The sequence below is a fragment of the Manis javanica genome, chromosome 2 (assembly GCF_040802235.1).
Source record: "Manis javanica isolate MJ-LG chromosome 2, MJ_LKY, whole genome shotgun sequence".
Classification (NCBI taxonomy): domain Eukaryota; kingdom Metazoa; phylum Chordata; class Mammalia; order Pholidota; family Manidae; genus Manis; species Manis javanica.
Window position 1 is genome coordinate 202,279,078 of NC_133157.1, and position 27,495 is coordinate 202,306,572.

The window sequence follows — 27,495 nt, forward strand, 5'->3', positions numbered from 1 at the left end:
GAGCCAATCCAGTGAAGGACAGCACATTTGGCAGGCCCTGGTTATTTTTGGTAAGCTTCCCCCAAAGGTTAGCAAATGATTGGCTAAAAGACTCAGTTCTCTACTCAGACAAGGTCTGCCTGTAGTTCAGGATAGCTATACCAGTTGAGAATAAGGAAATTGTCTTTTCTATCAAATGTAGATCTGAGGCCTGACTTAAACTCCTCCCACATTCCTTTTTTCTTTTTTTTGTACACCCAACTTTCATTTACTTAAAATCTCAGTTTAGTCTCTGTCCATCACATGTAATTACTCAGTCTATGAAGCGTGTCCAGGTAAATATATCTAAAGGAGGCATTCTCTGAAAGTTAGATTTATGTAGGTTTCTTGTACATGTAAAAGGAGTGTCTAGAAGTATTTATATGTTTTGGCAAAAGTCTTAGGCTAAGATCCTGTTCAGTTACACACCTAGATTCCTTCGTGATTCCTGAAGCTCTGGAAACAGCAATTCTAAAGATTTGGTCCAGTGAATTTACTTGATTTATCTATGCGTGGAGTCAAGTCTTGGCAAAGAACTCCCAAATCAAACATATTGGGTTAGTGTTTGGATCATTTGGTTTTGGAATTCTTTCTTCTAAAAGCAATGTACCAGCACAGACTTTCTGTAAATATTTTGCTATTCCTCCAAACATGTTTTCTTTCATAGGATGAAAAGTTCTTAGAGTTGTAATAAAGTGATAAGGTATCTATCTGTACATGGGTTTTATTTTCCTCTCTCCCTGAGTTTGGAGGTAAAACTTTCAGAATGTGACTGATTCTTATTCTTGGATGGGAATGAGTTACTTTTTAAAACTGGTTTTCAGAAGAAACTCATTCTTTGTAGGGTCCTGTTATAAAAATACTGTGTGAATCCTGTGACAGTTGTTCTGCAAAATGTATTTGACAGCAATACTCTTCCAGTGTACAACTCTAGGGGGTGCTGGTCAGATAGAATAACACATAGCTGTGCCCCCCTGTAATTGTGTAACATGGCTGCCCTGCTTGAGAGAGAGGCTGCATATTTTTTTTCCAATATCTTAATATCTTACTTAGTAAAACATTAATTGGGCACATACTGAATTGAGCACATACTATGTGCTGTGTAGTATGCTCAGCCTGGAGAGAATTGTCCATTACTGCCTCGAGGAGGGAAGGATCTAGAAGAGGAGAGCCTTTCAATGGCTAAAGGAGCAATTCATAGGCTGTCTACCTGGAGGACATGAAAGGACAGGATGGTAACAAGGGCATAACTTTTCCCTTGGGCCAGAAAAAAAAAAAAGGATCTTCCTCAGAGTCAGTGGAGAAGGAAGGAAAGGTGGGTGAAAACATTTAGGCGGCTCTGATCTGTTTAGTCAAATATCCGGGGGCTTACAGAAAGTAAAGGGTCTAAAACAATTTGGTACTTAGTAGGATTGTGAAGAGGAGGTCCCGGGCCCACATTCGTGGTGGTAGGGACAGAGCGAGGACATGGAGCGCCCTCCCTGAGGGCCAGGTCTCCCCGGGGCAGCGGGGTCATCCCGGTCTCCGTGGTCAGGCAGGGGGATCGGCACTGCTGAAGAGAATTAAGGATCAATATTTCATAGTTATTCCCGGTCTGGTGTGGGCCCTCCTAAAAGGCAAAGCTGCAATCAGAAAAAGTAAATAAGTAAATAATATTAACAACAAAAACAACCATGGCATGGGACAGACAGCAAGCTCAGTGCATGAGGAGACTTACTGCTGAAAGGCTTGGGAAGCGCTTCCAGAAAACTGCCGAGTCAGGCTTGCTGGTGCCGAGAACCAGGGGGGCCGACTTGCTGGTCTTTTCTGCCCTCCACACACTTAAATCACTTTCTGTTACTGGGCCCTCGTTGCCCCTGATCCTGAGTAAGTAAAGCCCGCTCTAGGCAAAGGAGAGAAAGCTGGGAGAAATCTGTGTGATGCTGTCCCTTCAGTCTCAGGAGGGAGCGAGTGAGGTGCACAGAAGCAGTGAGGACTCTTCCTTACTGCTCATCTTATCTTCTCTTATTGACACTTAAGAGCTCATAGCCCACAGCTGGCGCCATCACCTTCCTGTTAGCTTAGGGAAAGGTTGGCACCTCTTTCCTGCAGCTGGTGTCAATGTTCCCTTAATTTAGCCTGGAGGGAGGAAGAGTTTAGTACAGAATAAAGAGGAGTAATTAAACATCTCCTCTTTAAACTGGGAACATGTTTCCTAACATTTCTAGCTTATTCTGGCTTTTCCCAAGGGGAATCTATGACTCTTAGACGCAGCTCTGTTCAACCCTGGGCCTGAGGCCATAAGCAAGGCCAGCAGAAGTTGGCCTTGTTCACTGGATAAGTCTCAGCCTCTTGCCGGGAAGCTGGTAGAGCATAATGCAGGAACACATTTTAAAAGGCCACAGTGGCTAACAGAGTAGATCTTAAATGTCCTTACCACAAAAAAGAAATGGTAATTATGTGACAGGATGGAGGTGTTAGCTGAAGTTATGGTGGTAATCATTTTGCAATATATGTGTGTCAAATCAACACTTTGTACACCTTAAACTTATATGTTATGTCAGCTATACCTCCATCAAGCTGGGTAAAAATCATCAAAAAATTAAAATGAAGAAAATTAAAAAAAAAAAAAGCAGCAGTGCTGGTTCAGATTTAGCAGCTGAATGCATTCAAGCATCCAGTTTTCATTCTGAGTCTTTCCAGCCAACAGCATCCTGGTCTTGTCTTTCTTTTCCGCTGTAAATCTTGCCACCTCCCTCTTGCCTCTTTCCTTTTCTTTCCTTGGTGTCTGTGACCCCAGGGCCCATTCTGTGATGTTAAGCTCCTCTGATATAGGGTGGATCCCTCAACCCCCTTCCTAGACACCCAGGTGGTCCTTAGAGAAACTTAGGAAGAACAGGCAAGACGTGGATGATAAATGTAAGAAGTGAGAGAAAGAAAGAAAAGAGAAAGAAGAGAAAAAACAACTTTTCTCTAGTTCTGAGGCTCACTTATGGCCAAGACGACCAGCTGTCTGTCAAGCACTCCAAATAGAGACTTTGAAAATTATTTTTCTTTTCCAATTCTTAATATGGTTATATAAAGAGTCAGAGAGCCAAGAAATAAAAATAACAAGGAGATGTACATTTTGTGGCATCTAATAGATAGTAATTCCTCCATTGTACAGAGGGTATTCGGTTTTTTTTGTTTATTTTATTTTATTTTTTATTTTGGTATCATTAATCTACAATTACAGAAAGAACATTATGTTTACTAGGTTCCCCCCTTCACCAAGTCCCCCCCCCGCTACATACCCCTTCACAGTCACTGTCCATCTGTGTAGTAAGATGCTGTAAAATCACTACTTGTCTTCTCTGTGTTGTGCAGCACTCCCCGTGTCCCCCACGCACTATACATGCTAATTGTAGAGGGTATTCTTTTTTAAATTCCAAGTAAACTTAATTTGGAATGCTTCCCTTCACCCAGGTTACGGCTCCCTGAGTCTCCTTGTCATAACCACAGCCTTCCGTTTTCATCCATAACAGATGAAATACTGTTTAACAAACAAAACAAAACTTCTGCATATGAATTCTGCTTAACTTGTGAGGTTATGAGAAGCAGGGTAGCCTTCAACTGCTCGCCAGACCTGAGTTTGAACCCTAACCATATGACATGGAGCCAGTTACTTAGTATTTCCTAGCTTCACTTTCCTCATCTATGAAGAGGAAAAAAGAGAATATTTCACTCCACAGAATTATTGTGGGAATTAATTAATACAAAGAATTTCTATATAAAATTAAGTTTTATAGCCAATATTAGTATCTACTAGTTTCAATGAAAACCTAAAAAGTCGGGACAGCATAATATTTTATAATACTTCTACTTGATATACTAAGATGCCTAACAAGATTTTAAAGAACTATAAAAAAAAAAAGTCTAAGGAAAAGCAAGTGGTTTATTGTTTACTTTTCTTGAATTTCACATTGAAAGGATACTTGAAAATTGCTGTCTTTTTCTGTGGATCTGATGTATACAAAGGCCATATTTCTGATGAATGTTCCATTTCATGAAAGTGAGTTGGGCTTAAAATATACTCGAAAAATTGAACTTGAGTCAACTTTCTGGATATAATTCCTAAATGTTAAGTAGTGATGAGAGAGTCATCTAAGGAGTATTTTGTTAAATACTTAGATTCATGATAATTACTCTCTTGAGAATCTTCCTCCTTCAAAAGAGGAAATATAAAAACCATCAGAAAGCTAATGGAGAGAATGATTTGAGTGTCTTTTTTGTGTGTCAAAATGGGTTTTTATAAAAGCCAGGAAAACATTCTCACAGTCAAGCACAGAGATGATAATATGTGTGGTTGAGACTTGGCAGTTGATTTGAATGAAAACAGCATCAATCACTCTCATTAATTATTGGCCAAGCGTAGGTGCTTTAAAGAAGTGTTATATTCTCTAATCCTCAGAACAACCATGAGTGCTGGGCACTGTTACTGCATTTTACAGACAAAGAATCTAAGCTTAGAAATTGGGAGTACTTAAACAATGCCGCTCAGCCCTTAAAGTAAGTGGTGAGGCAGGGTTATCACCCATGTCTGTGGCTGCCACACTGTTCTCTCCCTTGCCACACAATTATGTTAAGAAAGGTCACTGTGGGATTTTGTTAATGTGGGAAAGTCTCCTACAAAAGATATTTAAAAAAGCAGGATTCCCTCACTGAAGATAACTCGCCCAGCATTTTCGCATGATAGGAACCCAGTTTGGGTTACTTTCTTGGTGAAATAGAAATTGATAGTTCACACGTAGGAATATGTTTCTCTGATTACTTTTCGCCTTTACTTGGATTGTGGCACCTCTTGGCACATCTGAGGAGAGAAAGTTATTTAACGAATTAGTTTAGTTTTAGTTTAATGTTATTACTGGCTTTACAGGTATTTCTCTTGGGGCACAGGGTACGAATAATATCTGCCTTGTGCTCTGGTTCTAATGCTGTCCTTCAGGGTCAGGACAGACATGTTTGTATTTGTAAACCAGCAGTTCCACAACTGACGTGATTGGTTGTTTTGCATTTTGCTTTGTGTTTTAAATACAGAGATTCTTGGGTTTCAATCTCAGAGATTCAGATACAGAAAGATCTTGGGCATGACTTAGGAATGTTGGGTTTTAAAAAGCTTAATGACTCTGATAATCAGCTAGGTTTTGGAATCACAGTATATTGTGTTAGACCTGTTGTATGCCAAAGTAATTTCTTGGGTAGAATATTGCTGCTGTTTCAGTCACTAAAGTCCTCACTGTGGGTTACTAAATACACACACACACACACATATACATTTAAATTATATATGTAATATATATACATATATGTGCATATTAAATTAGTGTATTATGTATATATATGTATATCCACACACATACATACTGTATGATGTGTATGTGACAGAAAACTCCCCAGTGTGACTCAACGTGATTTCACTCACACATAAGGATTAACCTTAGGGATCTCTAGCCTGGGCCTGTTTTACAGAGTCTGTGGTTTTTTGCTGCTTGGCCTCTCAGTCTGGTGGTTGGTCTTAATCCTTTCCTGCAGGCAGCAGCCTTATTTCTGATGGCTGCCTGCCACCCTGGTCCGTTGGCTGGTGCTCATGGCAGTCCAGAACCATGCCACAGAGTTGAAATTGTACAGCAGAAGTTTCTTCAGGTGTTTGCGCTAGGCCTTACTGTTTGAGTTTGGTCCTTTTCAACAAAACTCCTCAGATGCCACCTGCTTACAGATTCCCACTGTACCTCAGAGTGTAGCGTCGGTCAAAGGATCATAGCATTTGGCCGTGTTCCAGAATCTTAAGGTCAGGATCTGTGGCCCACCGTTCAGGCTTCAGAGAAGGCATGGGTGGTGAATATCATGATTGAGTCACTAGTTTTGGGTGCTATTTCTTGTAAGTACATAAACATAAATATTCTAGCTCTGACTTTCATTTCAATTATAGCAGTCTGTGGGCATGTTGGTTTCATCCTTTAGAGGCCAGACACAGTACCTAGAAACTACGAGCTTTTAAAGAGCTACAGAAAATGCTTACCACCTGCAAAAAGCATTAATATTTTCTCTAGAGTATGGAAAAGAAAACTGCAAAATGGAAATTAATACATGTTTAATTAAACCTCTCTAAAACAGTATACTTTGCCAATTTCAGCCATAGTTAAATTTAGCCTTTGTTCAAGTATCAGTGATTTTTGAAAGCAAATTTCAGGATAGATTTCCTTTTGCTGATGAATCATAGCCAACAATAACTTAGTAAGTTGAGCAAAGCCAAATGTTTTCAAAAACAAATTATGAAAATTCTTTCAAGTTTTTATAGCAAGAATTATTTTTCATGTGGGTTGTGGGGACATATTAATATTTTGAGGTAGAAATCTCAAAAAAAGAAAACTGCCTGTAGCAACATAAAGTATCCGTGTTTGTGGGCGGCTGATTTCATGCACTTTAAGACATGTGTTTGTCAGCTTATATGAATTCCCACGTTATGTTTATCATTTAATCTTCTCTTCCCTAAATTCATTCTTCATTGCTTAATTAAGGGTTGCTGCTTTTTATGAGGGTACATAACCCACAAACACACATCTTCTCAGACCCGCTCCCTGATGTGAAACAGAAAGTTTATAGATACAGAAATATTGTGCAAACACATTTTAACTGGTGAAGGTTGCAGACCATTCAGTGAACTGGATGGAAGTTAAGCTGAATCACAAAGCTAGAATTCACCAGTTATTTTGCTTTGTAAAATGCAGACATTTTACAAAATTGTTCTTTTCACTAAGTTTATTGCTTTTATGTAAAAAGCTGCTGCCATTTCTCCTCACTCTGAGATGAAGAGGTAAGAAAAGGAACCTGGGCCCCGCCTAGGAGCTAACTGGCTTGCAAGAACAGGCCGTTACGTGGGTGCTGCAGCACGCCTGAGCAGGAGGACTGATGCAGCGGGCCCAGCCGTGCCGCGTCCATTGCTTTAAACACCACCTCTCCTTTGAAGCCCTCCCTCTCTTCCCACACCTGGAGTAGGTGCTCTTCATACATGGTCTCATGGAACACCCTCGTTCAGCATCATTGCACATTGCCATTTCTTTCAGTTATTGACTTTTCTTAACACTGTAAACTCGTCGGAAGAGACTGTCTTGCTCATCATGATCTGCCTGAACCGAACAGAATGCCCAGCACACGGTAGTTCTGCAAATACTTTTCAATAATGTGACAAATGTGAGACTTACAAGGAAAAAATGTTTGAAGATAAATTTATTAGTGTGATTCAAAAGTTAAAAAATAAAGCTATTAAATGATGAAAATATGAGGTTTTTAACTTCCTAGGGTTAGGAAGAAATTTGGGGTGAAAGGTCTTGGATTATGTTTCTGAAGTGATATTAAGCTGTACATCCTTTTAGTTATAACAGTGGACAGCCAGTATGGAATGAGGCAAACTGGGAACTCGTGGAAGCCATAAGAATGCCTTTAGTCTTGAACTCTTATACCTAAAAATGCTCAATTGTTCATGACAATCCATGAAGGAAAGTGCTAGAGTAAAATCACTGGAGTGGACACTGTGGGTGCCGTGGTCAGATCCCCTCTACCTGGGAGAAGTACTCCACCTCCCGACCTGCTATGGGTGTTGACTGCTAACAACTCCAAATTGCCCCTTTTACAGAGAGTTGCCCTTGAAAATGTCACCTTGGTCCTGAGCAGTGACTAACTAACTGGTATGAGTGTATAAAACCTTACCTTGGGTCAACTCTCCGTAACTCACACTCCAGGGCTCCCCATGGCCAAACACCAACTAAATTCAGTTATCATCTAACCCCTTCCCCTGCCCTCTTCTGCCTTTTTCACTACCTGACAGGCTCCTCCTAAGGACATTCCCTCTGTCTATATAAATCAATGGCGCAACATGAGGGTCTACTTCTGGGCAACCACCCCTGAGATAGTCACTGAAATGAAGTTGCAGCTTCTGAGAGGAGATGACTCTAATGCCTTTCCTTCCTGCTTGTGGCGGGTTCAAGAGCAAGGAGGGATGCCCTGACACTTCCCCCTGCCCTACACGTTATCAGGCTAATTATACCTGAGATTAATGTTTATTCAACATGATAGTCAGAACGTTTCTTTCAGGAGCCTCAATGTTATTCAATTTCAACCACTTAATTGGTACCTATTTTGTGCCCACAATGTAGTAGGAAGGTATTGGGAATGAAACAATGAATACAAATAATTCCTGCCCCCAAAAAAGAAAGAAAGGAAGCAAAGAAGAAAGGGAGAGATCTCAGCGTCTGAGGAGCTCCGTAGGCAGGAGAGCAGAGCGGACAAGCGTCTTACCTCTGGCTCTCTTTTGAAGATGCTGAAGCACTAGCCCCTCTGCCAAATTTAGAACATTTCATTGACTTTCCTCCCAGATGATACACATGTGGAGTCTATAAACAAGTGAACTCAAAACTACCCACAAGGATGTCCTTATTGTGCCACACGCAGGGCAGCACTGCCAGAGCGTGACTTTTCAAGTTCCTTCTGTATGACAGGAGAGAGGTGCAAATGTGTTATTTCCTGCGAATCTTCCTTAGAACAGCATGGTTTTCTTTTAAGAAAATATGCCATGGCTTCCTCACACCATGAATAAAGTTGCTCCTGCTTGCTTTTGAGATTTTTCTTCACCCTCCCAAGCCTGGAAAAAGTCAGGGAAGGCTTCCTGCTACCAAGCTACAGTTTAGATGGCAGGTGCTCCGTGTGTGCTTACACATGGGTGCATGTGTGCTTCACACCCAGTGCTGGAAGAGCTTTAAGGCAGGAAGCAAAAAATGTCCTTTTTATTTTTATTTTTTTTTCCCATGGACCATCTCTTATTTGGAGAAATGTCTGTATCAGATTCCTATTGCTGCTGTGACCAATTATTACACTAGTTGCTTAAAAATATCTTTATCTTAAACTTCTAGAGAGCAGATGGTGAAATGGTTCTCACTGGGCTAAAAAGATGCCTGGGATCCATCTGGACACTCCAGGAAATAATGCTTTGCCTTTGAAAATGAATGTCCTTTATAAAATGTCTTTTAAAATTATTGAATACATGTCCAGTCCATTTTTCCCAAGTGGGAATTTCACCTAGGAAATAATAGATTATCTTTAACTTTTTTTTTTTTTAAACAAAAGTTTTCCTAACCTCTCTTGGTCTCAATTTTCTCACTTATGAAGGATTTGGTTGGAGGATTTGAAGGCCTGTTCTCTCTCACATAATCTGATTTTTTAATGCCATCTTCCTAGATGTGCTATAAACTCCATGTAAAATAATTTCTTTCAACCTACATCAGTATTAATTTTTATTGTTTAGTTAGTAAATCCAGGTAATGGTGTGTGTGAGTGTGTGTGTGTGTGTGTGTGTGTGTAACTTAATCTGTCTCAGGGCCTATCACTAGCAGCTTTCTGACTTAATATTTTTTGTTTGAATAACTGAAGGGAAAGAACAGACCTTGGAAAAGAAACAAAAACAAAACATCAGCTTGTGTATTAGTATAGGATAACTGCTATAACAAACCACCCTAAAATCTCAGCAGTTTAATGCAATGCGATGCGATGCAATGCAATAAAATCTATTGTTTGTTCACAGTCCAATGCTGCCAACAGGAAAGGTAGATAAGTGTGGAGGTCTAGTGTTTGCTCCATAGAGTCATTCAGGATCTCAGGGTCATTTCATTCTGAGACACATTCATCTTCAACATTTGGCCACTAAAATTGCTAGAGAAGAGGAAAAGAAAGTGGAGGATTACCCAAGGGAAATTTTCATGAGCCAGAACACTCTCCATTGGCCAGAACCCAGCCCTGTGGCTCCAACATAACTGCTGGAACTGAAGGCTGTGAAATGTAGCCTTGCAATGCACCTAAACAGAAAGGGAAAACCATGAACATTGGTGAGCAGTTGATTCCTCTGCCTTATCTGGTGTTCAGACTTGCTTGTAAGGCCCTTGCTGACCAGTGCTTTTCCTACACACTTACCCACTCCCTTTTCATGGCCCTTCATACTTTTTGTCCCGACTCACACAGCACTGCCTTTCGTCTAGCCTCATCCTTATACTCTCTTTCATTTGATACCTCGAGCTAGGGAGACATAATGTAAATGTGGATGGGGACCCCTACAACAATGGACTTTCTTGAGCAAAATAAATGGGAAGAAACGACAGCACAGCTGGAAAAGTGGCACAAATGCCCAAAAGGGAATTGGAAGAGGCACCAAGGAAGTGGGGAGAGGTTGGTTGGCATCGGTTTGAGATGAGAATGGATTATGAGAGTCAAATCTCAAGGTGAAGTCTATTCTCCATGTAGTAGAAGGTGTTTTGAATGAAATGTTGTGAACCTGTTATGAATTTTGGATTGAAGATCCTCTTCTGTATTTTTAACTGCATTGGAAAGATCACATCCACAATTAAGAACTATAACTATTTAAAACTAAGTCACTGCAGCTGTTATTTTCTAATATTCACATAAAAAGAACCCACTCATACACACATTCAGTAATTTAGGAAGATTTTTATAAAGAACATCATTTGCTTTCTGCTTTAATGGGAAATGGGAAACAAACAAGTACCCGTTTGGAAGCCCATGATGATGCATTCAGCACACCCGCCAGCAGTCAAATGGTATCATTGCAGCAGGAATTCCCCCCGTATTCCCCTCCAGGCTGCTCCTGAAAAGTTAGTTACAAATGCAATACTCCTAATTTATAGTACAGATTCCCATGGTAGGGAGTCCCTACCACAGCTCTCTTAGTCATGAAAGACACTAATTCATCTTTTTTGTCTTTTTGTCTGATTAATTACCAAGAACTGATCTTCCATCTCACTGTTCTGCTTAGTTAAATAAACACACTTTCTGAAAACAAGTTCCTGTTTAAGTTTGTAAGTGGCATTTCTTACACCTAAAATTCTTGCCCTGGACAATTTCCTAGAGCCAACAGACACAAAAGCCTTGGCAAGAACCATTGCCATGAAGGGTTTAAGAGCAGTGATCCTTGGAAGTCCAGAGCTAGCAGCAGGATTTGCCTCCCCAAAATTACAAGGAGGGAGGTGCATCTATTCTGAAAGCCCTGTTCAGCAACTGCCTACTGACACTGTGTTTCTTTCCCCCAGGGCTTTCCTGGGAAGGACGGATCCTCTGGCCCTCCAGGACCACCTGGGCCACTTGTAAGTATTTCCTGAAACTATTGGGCTATACTCTGTTTTAAAGCCTTTCATTTCTTTTGGGAGATTTTCTTATGCCAGAATTTTCACCTCAGCAGCTGTCTTTGCTATAAGGTGAGAGCTCATTTCTTGGTACAGAGCTCTCCCTAAAATGCTCTAAAAATAACATATCCATGTAACTTGGTCATTTTATCTGAGCCACCTTCTCATAAGATCACCTGCATTGATTTCGTATTTACTAGACCCAGGTAAGGCCTGCATATGAAAGAACCACATGTGACTAATGTTGTAGTGACTCTCAAAAAAATTATCTTCCCTCCTTTTTTGGTAGTTGGGAACCAAATGAGCAATGAATTCTAAAGTCTTATTTTTTGTGGGGGTGGGAAGTATCTTTGTATGTGTTCACTCCTTGAGAGCTGGCTGTCTTCAATGAGAATGTGTGAGTACTCACCTTTGCTCCATGTTCCTGCCTCTCTCTCTCAGGGTATTCCCGGAGCCCCTGGAGTCCCGGGGATAACAGGAAGCATGGGGCCCCAAGGTGCCCTGGGACCACCTGTGAGTATGTGGCAACAGCCAGTCAGGATGGTTGCCCCGTCATCCCTCTGACTTACTTATGTGTTTAAACTGGGTCCAAAATGTTGATTCAGTGTTGGACTCTGGTAATTTATAACGGAAACTGGAGAAGCTCCTGGAATAAAAGACTAAGACCAGACTGTGTATATGTCATGGCTAAAGACAGATGCACGTGACAGGAAATAATCAGCTATGCTTCTGTTCATATATATTTCCATTGTTTGTAATTCTAAAAAGAGTCAGTGCCATCTTTACAGGGGTTGGGTACAATAACTATGTGTTAATTAGGCCTGTCTCCTGAGCAAAAAATACAAGCCTTGAGAAATTCAAAGATTAGTGAGAATGAGAGTAGATTTTTCTTTTCTAAGTTCTACAAGAAAGAAAGAATTTTCCATTAAAACACACACACACACACACACACACACACACACACACACACACACGTCAACAGTGGTATAAATGAAAGCACAATGAATGGAACTAATTACCTCCCATTTTTGTGCTTCTCATTTTTTTGGTTGGTGCTTAAATGTGATCAATGGGAGCAGGTTGAGGCAGGATCAGGGAGAAACAAATGAGCATGTCTCCTCATCTGCAAAATGAGGCGGTTGCATTGCATGGCCTCTAAAGCTGCATTTGATGTCTTCTGTGACTTGCAAGTAGTTCCTCCTGGGTGCAGGTATTAGTCAGCATTCTGACATCATCTGTGATACACCATGCCTGTGGTGTGAGATGTGAACATGTACATCCTACTGCAAACATGCTAAGAATTTATGGGAAAAATTCTGAAGAAGAAGGATAGGAGAAGTTAATGAATTCTATTTCATCTCAGTCTCTGTAGGGTAGAAGTCTGACGTGATCTAACTGGATTAAAATCAAAGTGTTGACATTTCCTTTGGGTAGAGTCCAGAGGAGAATTTATTTCCTTGTTTTTTCGAGCTTCTAAAGACATCCCACATTCCCTGGCTCATGGCCAACTTCCCTCTGCTGAGCCAGCAACTCTGCAACCTGCTGGCCATTCTTCCATGGCCACATCTCCCTCTGAACACAGACTAGAGAGGTTCTTCACCTGGAACGATCTATGTGGTTACATGCAGGCCACCTGGATAATCCTAGATAATCTCCCTACATAACCGCAAGACCCTTAATTAAGTTATATTTGCAAAGTCCCTTTTGCCACATAAGGTAATATATTCCCAGGTCCTGGGGAAGGGCATGGACCTTTTCAGGGGACCTTTCCCACCTACCACAGTAAATAAAACATAGTGGAACCTTTGGTTTTCATGCAGAAAGCCACCTCTCTCCCTTTAGCTATCCAGATGGCCATGTTACTCTTTATCCTTGAAAATCACTTCAATAAAATTATTTCATCCTCTTGGGCCCTTTTCTAGGCCTTGATTCATGTTACACATATGCAGGTACACAAGCACACGCAGCGTATTAAAATTCTTCCAGATTTTAGCAAACACTTCCTAATTTGCACACCCAAATAAATATTCTCCTTATCAGTCACTTTACAAAGCCGTACATGTATTCCAAATAAATTGTCATTGTTCAAATCAAGCTGATTAGGGGTCATAGAAGAATATTTGATTGCTTTATCTTCACTTTTTTTTTTTTAGTCCAAAATGATATTACCAAGTATGGTCATGCATGTGGAAACTTACACTGACACACTCATGTGTGAACGCATGAAAACACACACATGCATACATAGTCCTGTGACCACCATCCTTTAACTGCGAATTTATTTATTCATTTGATTCTAGACTATCCTCACCAGAAAAGAGATTCCAGAACATTCTCTCTGCTACCAGGCTTCTGTCTGCTTCCCAAAATGTGCTCCTGGGAACAAGAGTTCCAGAACAAGTCAGCAGGGCTCAGAGAGCAAAGGGTTCTGTTTAAAGAAGCATCCAGAGACAGTGTATGCTAAATCTGTTTCTCAGGAAGTCATGAGAGATTTTAGGACATCAAAAGCTTTGAGGCATCCTGAAGTGAAATGAGAAAAAAACTAAAATGCTGCTTTATTTGTTTAGACAATAAACGAGTGTATTTGTGCTTGAGGTGATCTTGTTCTTCGCACTCTTACTGACATCTTCTAGAACTAGTTCCCCTTAACCCCAGCTGAGTTGATCCTGGTCCAAGTAGAATGGGATGGGAATGAAAAGAAGGCACGGGGTGCCATGGAAAAGGAAAACGGGGTGTGTAAGGGTAGAGTGAGGCATGGGATGCGTTGGTGAGCAGAACCCCACCCTGCCTCCCCATGCATGGCTCTAGGAGAGACTCTAAGTACAGGCGTACTGGGACACCAACCACCTTTCCCCCAGAAACGAAATACTTGTTAAATAAATTGTCTTTCATTGTTGTAAATCAACAGAAAAGGGTCTTTTCTGGTGGCACGAGGGGCCCCTGTGCCACTGACATTTTTGTCAGAGACAGAAGCCATTTGGTGTAGAGGCACTGGGGGTGGGGAGGGGGGTAGATGCCAGTGACGCCGTAGGCTTTGCGTATCCTCCCAAAAGCTTATTGTTCTCTGAACTGCCCTGCGCAGACTTTTCCTTGTGCGCTGGGATGGGAGCAGCCAGGTATCTGCCAGCTGCCAGACTAGCATGGCGAGTAAAGCAGTCTCCGCGTCATTGTGGAACGGCCTTGATTGATTTCCCATGAATATCTGTCTAAGAAGGCAGGAGGGAAAGAGACCAAGAAAGGCAGACTGCCCCGCTGAAAATAGCAGCATGTTTCCTATCAGTTGGTGCCAGGAACACTTGCTTTCATGCACTCTGCCTTCGGCTGCTGACTTCTCAGGGCGAAATGTGGTGCCTGGCTGCTGCTCTGGTCATAATTCCTACCTGGGGTTAACCATAGGCTAAAATAGAGTGCCTTCCCTGTAGGGGGACAGATAGTGATGAAGCTATCTTCCAAAAACATGAAAGAAGGGGCCATGAGTTTAATTTGAAATCAGCGTAGGCAGATAGGACCAGTGCCACGTCATTTCAAGAGCACTGCGTCAGAAGCCAGGGTTCCTGGGTTTCACCGTGGCCCTTACCTGAAGTAGCGGCGTGAGCCACATCACTTAAGCAATTTATCTAGCCTCTCAGGATGTCAGTTTCCTACTTCATTCGTTTAAAATATTCACTAGGTAGCCACCGTATATACAATACACATGGCAGAGAGGGGTTCCAAGGGGGTACCAAAGATAACCAATGTATTTCTCCACATTTATGGGAGAGCTGAGAGAATGATGGTTTTTTTTTTTAATTCAAGTAGGCATAATAAAAGGCAGAAAGTGAGAAATGCCTTAAGGGAAATAGAAGGAACTCACAGTGTAAGTTCTATTGAGAAAGAGAGAGAGAGACAGAGAAGGCAATACCCCCTGAGCTGAGCAGGTGGGGGAAGTGGCTCCTGAAGGGGACAGCAGTTCACTGGGATCTGGGAAGAGGGCAGCTTTCCACCCGTAAAGACCGGAAGATGGCATGCTTAGATAGGGATTATAGTAAAACAGAGCAAACGCAGGGCACCCCTATTTTCTGTAGATTTTAATATTTTTCAGCTCTTTCTCTAGCTTCTTTGCCCCTGCCCAGCTCTATTTCTCAACAGGATTATCACAAGAGGTTCTAATTGACCCCTTTGCCTCTGCTCTAGCCCTGCTCTGAACTGTTCCCCAGCTGCCAGAAGATCTTTCTAGTACCACTCGGATGTGTCATTCCCTGGCCTGAATCTTCTCCCTGGATCTCTGTCACCAGATGAGTCCCAGATATTCAGCCAGGCGCACGTGACTCTTCTCAGTGGGCCCTTAATTTCTTCTCCAACTTGTTTAGAGTTTGCTTGGAGTTGAGTCACCTGAAATTATTTAAAGTCCCCCAAATATGTGCTATGCTTTTCACCCTTTTTGCCTTTGGGGATGTTCTACCATTTGTCTGGATTACCTTCTCCTTTCTCCACCGAGTGAGCTCCTGGCTATTCTGTCTTTAAAACTGCACTTCTTGTGTGGGACCAGCCTCACCTCCTCAGGCTCAGATAGTTCATTTCAACTGTTACTGTCCAGCTCTCGACTAAGATTATAGTTCCGTAAGGGCGGAGATCTAGTATACTCATGTTTTATTCCTAGATCCCAGCTCAGGATTATCCAAGACAGTTAATAAGTATTTGTTAAAAGAAATAATGAAAGTATATTTGCATTTTAGTTAGGTTCATGTTCAGAGGAGTATTAGAAAATTCTTTTATTGTTTATTAAAGTATCATCGATATACAATCTCATGATAGTGTCACACAAACAACACTGTGGTTTCAACATTCACCCATATTATCACGTCCTCACCCCCTCTATTTCGGTCACTGTCCATCAGCATAGTAAGATGCTATAGAGTCACTACTTGTCTTCTCTGTGCTGAACTGCCTTCCCCATGACCTACTTATATTGTGTGTGCTAATCATAATGCCCCTTAATCCCCTTCTCCCTCCCTCCCCACCCTTTGGTAACCCCTAGTCCCTTCTTGGAGTCTGTGAGTCTGCTGCTGTTCTGTTCCTTCAGTTTTACTTTGTTGTTACATTCCCACAAGTGAGTGAAGTCATTTGGCATTTGTCTTTCTCCACCTGGCTTATTTCACAGAGCATAATACCCTCTAGATTAGAAAATTCTTCTCATAGATCGGCGGTCACACCATAGAAGACCTTTGGAGCCAAGCTAGGATGTTCTGATTTTGCTTACTGGGCATCTCTAGTATGTGGGACTCGGACCACCAGATCATTCCTCTTCCCGTCAGCACTAAAATTCTATGAATCTATGAATATAGCTACTGTATTTCCTTTTCTTTACATTTCAGATGTTCCTGAAATTAAAGGAAAATGTGCATGTGTGTTTTCCCTTAAAGCATACTTCGGTGGTGTTATGGGCCTTCACTTGCTCAGGAATTTTTATTTTGTTTGTTTTATCTTGCAAAAATCAGAGGAAAGATGTCAGAGAAGTTGGAATAAAAAATAACCTCTTGCCAGACAGATCTTTCAATGAGTGGATCTTTCATGGAGACTGCCTCGTTGTGTTCTGTAGCTACGTAAGACCAAGGATCATGAGTTCATGAGTCTGAGTTTGAGGAATTTCAGGCCCAATTTAACACATCCAGCCCTGTACACCACAAAGTGTCAGCCGATGATACTATCCTCTTACCTTATCACTCATGTTTGCAATGTAATTTCATTTTCTAAACTTCAAATATTCCAAGCAAGCCATTTTAATACATGATACTAGTGATGACAATGGCCAATAGTATACTGGTTCAGAAGTAAAAATATTCGAGATAAAATGGGTTTTAGGGAATGACTCCAGTTAAAACCTAGTTCTGAATTACTAGAGTTGGGTTTGGGGGATGTGTGTTTGCTTTTTTAAATTATTTCACTGAAACAGAAGATATTGGCTAGAAAATCTGTTGAGCACTGTTTCTTTCCTGGGAAGTGCATGGATTCCAGAACCAGCTGCCTGGGTTCTGGTCCTAGCTTTTCTGTTTTCTTATTGTGTGACCTTGGGCAACTTATTTAACTTCTCAATGCATCACTTTCCTTACATGTAAAAAGGGAATAATATCTCACAGAATTGTTATAAAAGATAAATAAGTCTCCCATAGGAATTTTATAAAGATTAAATGAGTGAATTTTTTAGGGCTATTATAGGGATTAAATGCATTAGTACACTGAGAACAGTGCTTGGGACATGGTAAAAACAGTCTAAGTATTAAACTACTTATATTCACAAATAGTTTCTTAATATATTTAAAATGTGGAATATTGAGTTCTTTTTGTTTGCTGATTTTTGGTTTTGTTTTGCATCTAATGCTTGAAAAGCTGGTTCCATTAAAATTTATTTCATGGTAATGTAAGTAGCTTTTTTCTCCAGTTAAACCTACCAGAGTCCTTTACTGTTTCTTTAAGGACTTAGCCATCTGTGGATTCTAAGATGTGAGGGAAGAGAACATGGCCAGTACATTTATTTCCCAAAAGAACTAGGGGGGAAGGATGCCTTGTAAATCTTAACTTATGCAAAAAAGTTTTTAAGTTGGATACTTTTTAACAGAATCAACTATTTTTCTAATGATTCAGAGCCCAGTGCCTGAGTAAGTCTTAAATATTTTTCTTTCTTTTTTTCAATCAAGGCAGTTAAAATGAAGCACATATTGGCTTATCACCCAAACTTGAAGTGAAATTCAGCCATTCATTCATTCAGTTAATGTGTATTTTTGAGCACCTGCTAGGTCCCAAGCATATTCCTAGGAACTGGAGCTTCATAAATTCACAAGCCAGACTCAGACTGCCTTCTGGGACTAACATGGTGAGAGAGAGACACAAATAGAGAGGATCTATGTTATTTGTAGAGGTTGAGATTCCTTCTTTGCAAGCTCAGCTTTGGCATTTCTTCTTTAAAATCAATTTCTGTCCCTTGTGCTACCTCATTCCAAATAATGACTACATTATGAGATGCTAGTATGTCAGCATTGCAAGGTACCCCAGAGACCATTTAATTGAATGGCCTCATCTTACAAAGAAACTCAGGGGGTTTAAGTGGCTTGCAGATCCCTGACATATATCTTTTCCCAAAATATTAGTATGAAACATTTCAAATATACACAAAATTGAAAGAATATAGAGTGAACACCCATATATCCAACATTACGATTCTACCATTTATGTGTAAGATTGTGCATATATTTTTTTAAATCAAGTTTTCTTGGGCTTTATTGATTATTGACCTCATTTGTAATTTTGAAAAATAATCTTACAGTATATTAAAGGTAGATTTACTTAAGTAAAGGGTAAATCCACCCTTTACTTTTCAAAAACAAAAGTAACTTTTAGTTAAAGTTAGTTAATATTTTCTTTTCATTTTATTAATGAAACAAAAGGGAACTCAAAGTGGAGGAAATAGACAACAGTCCTAGATTTATAATAAATGTTTCAGTTAAATATTGGATTTAGTTAAATGTTTAAGTGACTCTTTTATGCAAGAAACAGGGTGATTTTGGAAATGTAAAATAGTGTAAGTTATGGTCCCCAGTTTTAGATATCTTGCTATCCATACAGACAAGAGAAATCCATGAATCAACTTGTAGTGAAATAAACAATAAAAATTTATGGATAAAGATGTGGTACATATACACAATGGAATATTATTCAGCCATAAGAAGAAAACAAATCCTACCATTTGCAACAACATGGATGGAGCTAGAGGGTATTATGCTCAGTGAAATAAGCTAGGTGGAGAAAGACAAGTACCAAATGATTTCATTCATATGTGAAGTATAAGAACAAAGAAAAACTGAAGGAACAAAACAGCAGCAGAATCACAGAACCCAAGAATGGACTAACAGTTACCAAAGGGAAAGGGACTGGGGAGGATGGGTGGGAAGGGAGGGATAAGGGTGGGGAAAAAGAAAGGGGGCCTTATGATTAGCATGTATAATGTGTGTGGGGGGACATGGGGAGGGCTGTACAACACAGAGAAGACAAGTGGTGATTCTATAGCATCTTACTACGCTGATGGACAGTGACTGTAATGGGGATTGTGGGGGGAACTTGGTGAAGGGGGGAGCCTAGTAAACATAATCTTCATGTAATTGTAGATTAATGATAACAAAATAAATAAATAAAAATAAAAAATAAATCATTATAAAAAATAACCAATATTTAGTGTTAAATAACCAATATTTGAACTCACTATTGTGTTAGAATATTCCTACTGTTGCTAATTTATGTTTAATACTCTTCTCACATTTCAAATGTTTTCATACACTGTAGATCAGATCTGTGGGAATGAGAAATTGTAATTTTGTGGAGTAGGAGACAGGGGGCTTGAACTTTGATGACAAGATGTTGAATTCAAGGACTTTGACTTTGTTGCATGGAAGTCTAAGAATCGCTGAGTGATTTTGAACAGAAAGAGCAACCCTCATTCAATAGCTTTCTAATTTGGATGCTGGCGGTGTCTAAGGAAGGTGAGACTACTGGTTGTGTGGAGGCTGAACTGGAGGGAGGTCTTTAGTTAGGGAAGTTAATTAGAAGGAAGTTGCAATTGTCCTGGTGCAAGGCAAAAAAGTGTGTGTGTGTGTGTGTGTGTGTGTGTGTGTGTGTGTGTGTGTGTGTGTGTGTTGAATAGGCATTTGAGAGGCAAGGGAAGGGAAGAGAAAAGGTAGAACCAGTGCTGAGCTCAGGCTGGCTTATACCTGCTTAGAGAGTAGGTTATTTGCTTCTCTTTACCAATCTTCAGTTACAGCATATTTGTAGCTTGAAATCAGCTATGGTAGAAGCAGTCACACCTCCAGAAGCAGCAAACACCACAAGTCAGGGCATTTCATTTTTCCAGAAAGTTAGTTTACCTGCCTACCATGAGATGAAACCAGAATTTTAAACTTGGGTGGCTGTTAAATGCATAGAGATCTTAGTGAAGATATTGAGTTTGATTTGGGACCTGTTAAGATTGTAGTATAAAAATGGGGAACAGTCCACAGATTCCATCTATAAATGCCATTCACTCTCCTTTTAGTACAGACTATAAAAGTGCTATTCGTGAAATCTCTCATATTGCTTCAGATTTGAAATAAAAAGATGAAATCCTTCTGAAGACACACGTTTTGGTTACTAACATAATTTCATTGAAAATACACTGAAAATTCCATTGTTTTTTCATTAAGAATTTTTGCAGTAATAGTAAAGTTTATGGGTCAAAGAGTAGCTAAGCCATGAAACAAAATAATAATTCAGATGAGAATTCATGTTAATATGACCTACTGTTATCAGGGAGAAAGAATCACATGATATTATGCTGAACAGAAAGCAGATTTCACAAGTCTCATCTCTTACTTGAACTCTTAGTTTGGAAAATCTTTTCCTTCCTTTGAAAGATATTCTTTAAAAAAGTTGAAGCAATTTAGCTATTGAGTAGAGATTTGTGAAATAAATTATGAAGCATCAGTACAGTTCAGAGTGGTGTTTAGTGTGGGAAGATGTAAATGACTTATTCAGTGAAACTGTATATTGTACAGAAGTATCGCTGCATGATCCCAATTTTGTATTGAAACATCCTGTGCCTGTGTATTAAAAGGCTGGAGGAGTAAAATGTTTAAAGGCACCACTTCTGTTTGGTGGGATTACATGCTGCTGTTTGTTTATTCCTGTTGTTGTGTATCTATTTTTACTGAAGAATTACTACAGCTAAGGAAGTCTTAATAAAGTAAGGTGCTCAGGTGAGTGCAGTGTTCCAAGTAACTTGACAATTTAAAATTTTTGCAGGGTATCCCTGGAGCAAAGGGAGAGCGGGGAGAACGAGTAAGTACCCCCTGGCTCTGGCGACCAGAGGCAGCTAGCTGGTTGCACATCTTTCATTGCATAAGCCTGCTAAAGGAGGGTCACTTACTATGATTATTCATTGCTCTTATACTATTCCTTTTCTCTTCCCTTTCCTCAACTCATTTGACTGTGAGCACATTTTCAAGTGGAAAACACCCTGTGGGCAGGAAGTCAGGAATGCTGGTTTCTAGTTGAATATCCGCTACCATTCAGGTACATGACTTTAGGCCCATTTCTTTATGGATAAAATGAAGAGGATCAAACTCATCTAACTTACAAAATGAATTTGATGACAAAATTATGCAATAGAGGTGAAAAGGCTTCAGAAAATACAAAGCTCTATACAAATGCCAAGTAGCAGAATGGGGATTGTAATTTTCCTTATGGGCCAATGTTTGCACCCAGGAAGACAATGGCCAGTATAGAATCAAAGAACTGGCAGCAAAACTTAAATCAGTTTATTCTAGGGAACTTCTCCCCTTTGAAAAATTGTGCAGCTGCTAATAGGATTTGCTGTTGGCTGTAAATAGAAACAACTGTGGCTTTGGGCTCATCCTATTACCTCTGTAAAAAACTTGGGCAATGTGTTTAACTCTATTCATCTATTAAATGGGTTTAACATCTTTCCTCTGAGTTGTTATTAGTATCAACTAAGCCACTGCCTGAGAAAGTGCTACATTTTATAAGCTCTAAAGAACTATAAAGGAGGCATTAAATGTATATGGGTTTGTTTCAAAACTATTAAATTTTTTACAGTCTAGGACCAGAAATACTTACTTGAGCATTCTAAGTTTAATAAAAGCTCTCAGGAATCTTGCACCATGAGTGTCAAATTGCTTACTCCTTCTCTTATGTCACCCTGGTGTCAATCCTACCTGTTGTTAGGAGCCCAAGAGCCCAAGTGGGAGCAAAGGGTCAAGTCATATCTGCAAACTGGAAGTCCTGCCCTGTGCCGGGCTTGTGACTGAGAGTCAGAAGTATGCCTTTTTCTCACCCAGGGTGACCTGCAGTCTCAGTCCATGGTGAGATCAGTGGCACGTCAGGTGTGTGAACAGCTCATCCAGAGTAAGTGCATTATAATTATGGTTGTTTTCTATTACTTGTCCAGATTGGAATTTGCCTTTCCCATAAATGTAACGGCTTAGAAAAACACCTCTAAAGCTCTGTCTCCATGCAGACACATAAGCATTACTAACCCATCTAAGAGATTGTTACAGATGACCCTGGAATTCTACATTGCTGGCACAGGCACCAGGGGCCTCTGTGTCATCTGTCCCGGAGCTCTCCTTTTACTCCTACAGAGTTATGACTGCCCAGATCAAACCTTTTACTCCTTCCTCATCTCTCAGCACTTGATATGGCTACTCAGCACTCGAAAGCTGCCAGACAAAGGCATCAGAAGCGACTTGGCAAAAACTGGTTCATAGTGTTGATTTCTGTTAACTCACTAAATTTAAATCAATATCTCCTTTTTTATCCTTTATTGTGGTTAGCCCAAGGTCCTTCCCTTTATTCTTTATGCCAGAATACAAGCACACATATACACAGGGACAGGCTTCATGTGACATTTGTCATGATATTCAGGCTTCATGTCAAAAATTACACTAGAACACACTTAATATGACACCTGTCCCACTTCTTCATTTAAACTCAAGCTTTCCCAAAACATAGTATTTAAATTGCTGCTGTGTCTTTATTCACTTATATATCCACCCATTTTGTATATACCCCGCTACCCACCGGCTCTGTATTTTGTCTCAGTAATCTTCCCAGAGGTTACTTGTGTGGACCCTCTTTCTCTTTGCCAGAAATTTGTTCATTTCCAGGAAGATCTAAGGCCATGCATAGAAGAAATATTCTTCCCACACCCAGTCATCTCTGGCCTAGCTCTGCTCTGAAGCCTCCCACCCAGATAGCACCTTCCCTGCGTGGCTACCTAACAGCTTTGAAGTGTTATATTTTTTAACCAGGGGAGTTTGGGAGTCCTGTAAGTATCCAAGGTCCAAGGAGTCCCTATTAGCTACGTCCAAATTTCCATCTGTAGTAGATAAACCCAGATCTCACTCTGGGGAAGGCATGATGCAAGGTCTGCACAGTCTCGTGGTAGAGTTTTCATTAAGACAAAATTCTCAGGGCAAACTGAGTATAAAACTACTATCTTCAGATACAATAGTAATGCTCCCTATATTTTAACTTTATTTAATTTGATATTTTATTGCCCAAACTAAATTTGTGTGTGTGTGTGAGAGAGAATTTACGAGTTAAGTGAAACTGTTCCAGTTTAATGCCAACAGAGGATCTTTAAAAACAGCAAACTAGGAGAGGGGAGTTGAAAATTAATTAGAATATGTTCAAAACTAACTTGTACCTTAGATCATTTTGTAATTTTCTCATTTCAAGTATGAAGTATAAAATTGTTTCAAGGAAATCTAGAGGTTAAATCCTGATGTGACTCACTGGCCAGACATGTGGAAGATTTCACAGCAGTTGCTATCTTATTCCACCGGAATAAAAATCCAATGTAAATATATGATTATTCAAAACATACTCTAAACATTGAGAATTCCAAATTGAGTTTTTCCACTCAGGAATCCTCAGATTCTTGTGAATGACATCTAGGAAATGGAAGCCAGCAGGGGTTATAAAGAAAGCTAAAATAAATCTGTAAAGAAAGGAGGCTCTGTCTGTTAATGCAGTTGTGAGAGAGAGAAATCGAGGAGATTGCATGCAGCTTTACGAGCAAGACCTAACCTACCCAGGGCTGTATTTCTGGCACCTCAGCCATCTTCCTGCACACAACTTCAGGTTTCTCTGGGCCCCTATTTCATTCCTCAGGCTTCCCTTCAGAACTTGATTCAGTTAGTGTTATCATTCCTCAAATGCTCAGTTATCTCATTTTTAATCCAGAGCTGATCAGAAGAGTTATGCTAGGAAAGGTTATATGTGAAAAAGTGTGAGGCCAAAGTGATGAAAGCACAGTCCCCATGTTAGAGGAAGAGGCTGAGAAAGCAGATGTGGAAATGTGTGACCCCCTCTCCCCCCACCAGACCATCATGGATGTGCCTGCTGATGGCCCCTGAGTCATGGGGAAGCCAGTCCTAGTTATAGACATGGTCCTATACCTAAGAATGCATTGAATATATTTTAGAAATAATGCCCTTAAAAATGGTTGATATTCCTTATATAAGTTTGAATGTTTGAAAAGGGATAAATCACAGTCATATTGGAAATTTATTTATGGGGGAAAATCTTATTCCTGATGATGTTGGAAAATTAGACATTATGGTATCAAGTACTCCATCAATCTATACTTCATCTTATTAAAATGCAATCTTCTAGACAAAACAGAGTTAAGGGATTATGTGAGAGAGAGCCAGATTTTTTAAAAAAATAAAGCTAGTGGGAGTTTCTGCATCTGGGACCCAAAGAGAGGTTCCTGCAAAAAGGCCTGGCAATGAAGAGATGAATTGAAACAGAACACTTGCCTGGGGATTTGTGAGCAAGAGGGTGGAGTAGGCTTTGTGGGTTGGAAAAAAGACAAACGACTTGAAGGGAAATTGCTGGAGATAAAGGGCAGCTGAGTGAGGGATTAGGGGTCAGATAAATGTTGGGGGTGAAGATAAAATTTATGACTTCTGCTCAATAATGTTTTCTAAGATGCTAATGTTAGCTGTGGAATTCCGAATACATGAGCCTCGACTTGAATATAATCCAATTGTTAATGTCATCTAAAGTAAAACGTAAAATTTTTGTTGGGAATCATCGTATTTCGGCGGGGTATGCTTTCCTCCATGTGGGTGACTGGCAGAATTGTTCAGAGCCTAGACAAGTCACCTTCCAGCCCTCCCTTTCTGGGTGTGACAGTTCATTGGATGCTGTTTGTCCTTCATGTCTCAGGTCACATGGCCAGATACACAGCCATCCTCAACCAGATTCCCAGCCACTCCACATCAATCCGGACCATCCAAGGGCCTCCTGGGGAGCCTGGGAGGCCGGGCTCCCCTGGCACCCCTGGTGAACAAGGACCCCCAGGCTCCCCGGGCTTCCCAGGAAATGCAGGCGTGCCAGGGACCCCAGGAGAACGAGGTAAGCTAGACCCCTCCTCTCTTTGAACCTCTCGGAGAAGAGTGTAGTGATGCAGACAGATGGTAACAGTGGTGCTTATATGATGATGAAGTCCCGAATAATGGACCTAAATTATAGTCTTCGGCTTCTTGTTTATTTATCAAGATTGAGGAAATTGAGTAATCTCCACAGTGTCTATCAAGAGCCATATCTGCTTTTATGAAAAAGGAGGATCAGAAACCCCAACTCACCTTTAAGAGGCTTTTGAGCTAATGAGAGAAAAATGAATTAAGAAGAGGTACCCCTTCGCAGTGGAAGAATTAGAAAATGATGCCCCCCTCTAGTCAGATGTGCCATCACACATATGTCATGGTAAGCAGAGAGCTCACTTCCTACATCTTTCCTGTTTGGGTTCCTGGACCTGATTCTAATGTGTGTGTACATGGGAGTGAGTGTATGAGCAGGGTGTCTGAGAACTCAACTGAATTCTAACACTATCTGCCTGGAGACATTACCAGATCCCCCAAGTTAAGGCCTCCATCCTACAAGATTGCCCTCTATCCCGCCTCTCCAGGTGCCCTGCCCGTCTCATGCCCTAGGCAGTTACCTGTGCCTCTGACCAATAGGCTACAGATTGGAGGTTCCCATAACCTCCCCCTTAGGTTTGACTCATTTGCTAGAGCAGCCCACAGAACTCAGGATTCATTTATGTTTACCAGTTTAATACAGATACCATAAAGGATACAAGCTAATAGCCAGATGAAGAGCTACATAGGACAAGGTCCCAAATTAAGGAGCTTCTATCCTCATGGAGTTTGGGGCCTGGCTTGGTGGCACCTGGAAGCATTTTGGTTCCCCAACTGTGGAAGCTTTTTCCAACAGGGAAGCAGGGTGCAAAACAGAGAGCATAGTGCTCATCTCATGGGGTTTTGCAAGGGCTTCAGTGCAGTTATGACTGATTAAATCATTGGCCATTTGCTGGATTTAACCTCTAGCCCCCACACTTGGGTAGGTCCAAAAGTCTCTCATTAAGACACCCATTTAATCTTCATGGCTCTGAAGCATTTTCAGGAACTGTGGATGAAGACCAATAATATTTGAGAAATAATTTTGATCATTTGAATGACCAAATATATATTTCTTATAACTCATTTATATTGCAGTCTTTGGTTTTTTTCTTTGTACAGTGCCCATACTGGGCAACAGTCAGTGGCAGCCCTGAGGTGAGTCATGAGTAATATCAACATAGGATTCACATATGCCTAGGTAGACCATGTCAGCTATCAACTTCAAATTCAAATACTGTTTGTGGCTCATTTTCCTATAATATGAGGCAGCATTTTATTTAATAATTCCATGTGCCAATGTTTTGTCTTTCTTAGTAAATTTTCTTTAAAATAGAGATCCTATTTAGCCTTTATTTTTACTTTCCACAGGTCTGAGCAGTATTGTGTAATATAATATTAAGACTCTTTGAATTTCACCCAGTTCTATAATTGACCAAGATCTCTCACTCCAGAAGCAGACCGAAGAGATATGGGAAATAGAAATTACATATTAACCACAAAGAAAGTGATGAGAAAACAGACAACTGATAAAAATGTTTTCTAAGATGCAATTTCATAGGATGTAGATCTGGGGAAAAGCTATTACCTGTCTGCTCTGTGAATCATGTTACTTGTGAGATGGGTAGGATATACTCCTTTTATAAAATTTGAGACATAAAATGCAGATTGCCAAGATAGTATTTCATGTTCCTTCTTGATCCATGCCCACAGGCCTTGTGCATTTCTGCCTCTGCACTTTCATGCACACTGTTCTTCCCCCTTCAGAAATGCCCTTCGCTTTCCCTGTCTGATGTGCTTCTTACTCTTAGTTCAAGGCTCAGCTTAACTTTTGTTTCAGCCCACAAATGTCTCCATCCCACGGAACACCTGGTGCACTGACTCTTACCCACCCAGTTTAGCACCCGTCAGATGTTAGGGAACAGCTAGATTGCCTAGAGCAGGAATTGGGGCTGAATTGCTTTGCACATAATAGGTCCTCACTAGATAGTTGTTGCTTTGGTTGGGACCCAGTTCTGATTTTCCTTTCTGAAGTTTATCCTGTGCCAGGGAACTAAATCAACAGATGGAGGGAAGGGCAAAATTTCCTCACAGCACACAAAAGACCTGGCAGCCAGGAAGTGGCCCCCTCTGTCAGCAGGGCACCCTCTGATGGTGTTGGCAATGGATTGACTGTGACTCAGGGAGCTCAGAGCCAGTGGTTGAGTCACTCTCAGCAAGTCACATGTTGTCTTTGTTCTTTCTGGAAGTCCTGTCCTTACTCTTGCCAGATTGAGTCTTTCCTG

At 40.6% G+C, this 27,495-nt stretch overlaps 1 protein-coding gene across 4 annotated transcripts in view; it reads left to right on the plus strand.

The window, feature by feature from the left end:
* Positions 1 to 27,495, plus strand: part of COL14A1 (collagen type XIV alpha 1 chain) — a 225,284-nt gene that overhangs the window by 180,904 nt on the left and 16,885 nt on the right. For 3 of the 4 annotated variants that reach the window (XM_073230025.1, XM_073230022.1, XM_073230024.1), the window contains exons 41-45: positions 11,127 to 11,180; positions 11,661 to 11,732; positions 21,024 to 21,059; positions 22,079 to 22,145; positions 24,978 to 25,166. In XM_073230025.1, coding sequence (XP_073086126.1) covers positions 11,127 to 11,180; positions 11,661 to 11,732; positions 21,024 to 21,059; positions 22,079 to 22,145; positions 24,978 to 25,166 — 418 coding nt within the window. Of the gene's footprint in view, positions 1 to 11,126; positions 11,181 to 11,660; positions 11,733 to 13,519; positions 13,814 to 21,023; positions 21,060 to 22,078; positions 22,146 to 24,977; positions 25,167 to 27,495 lie in introns of those variants that run through there. The other variant, XM_073230026.1, reaches the window with a different exon arrangement.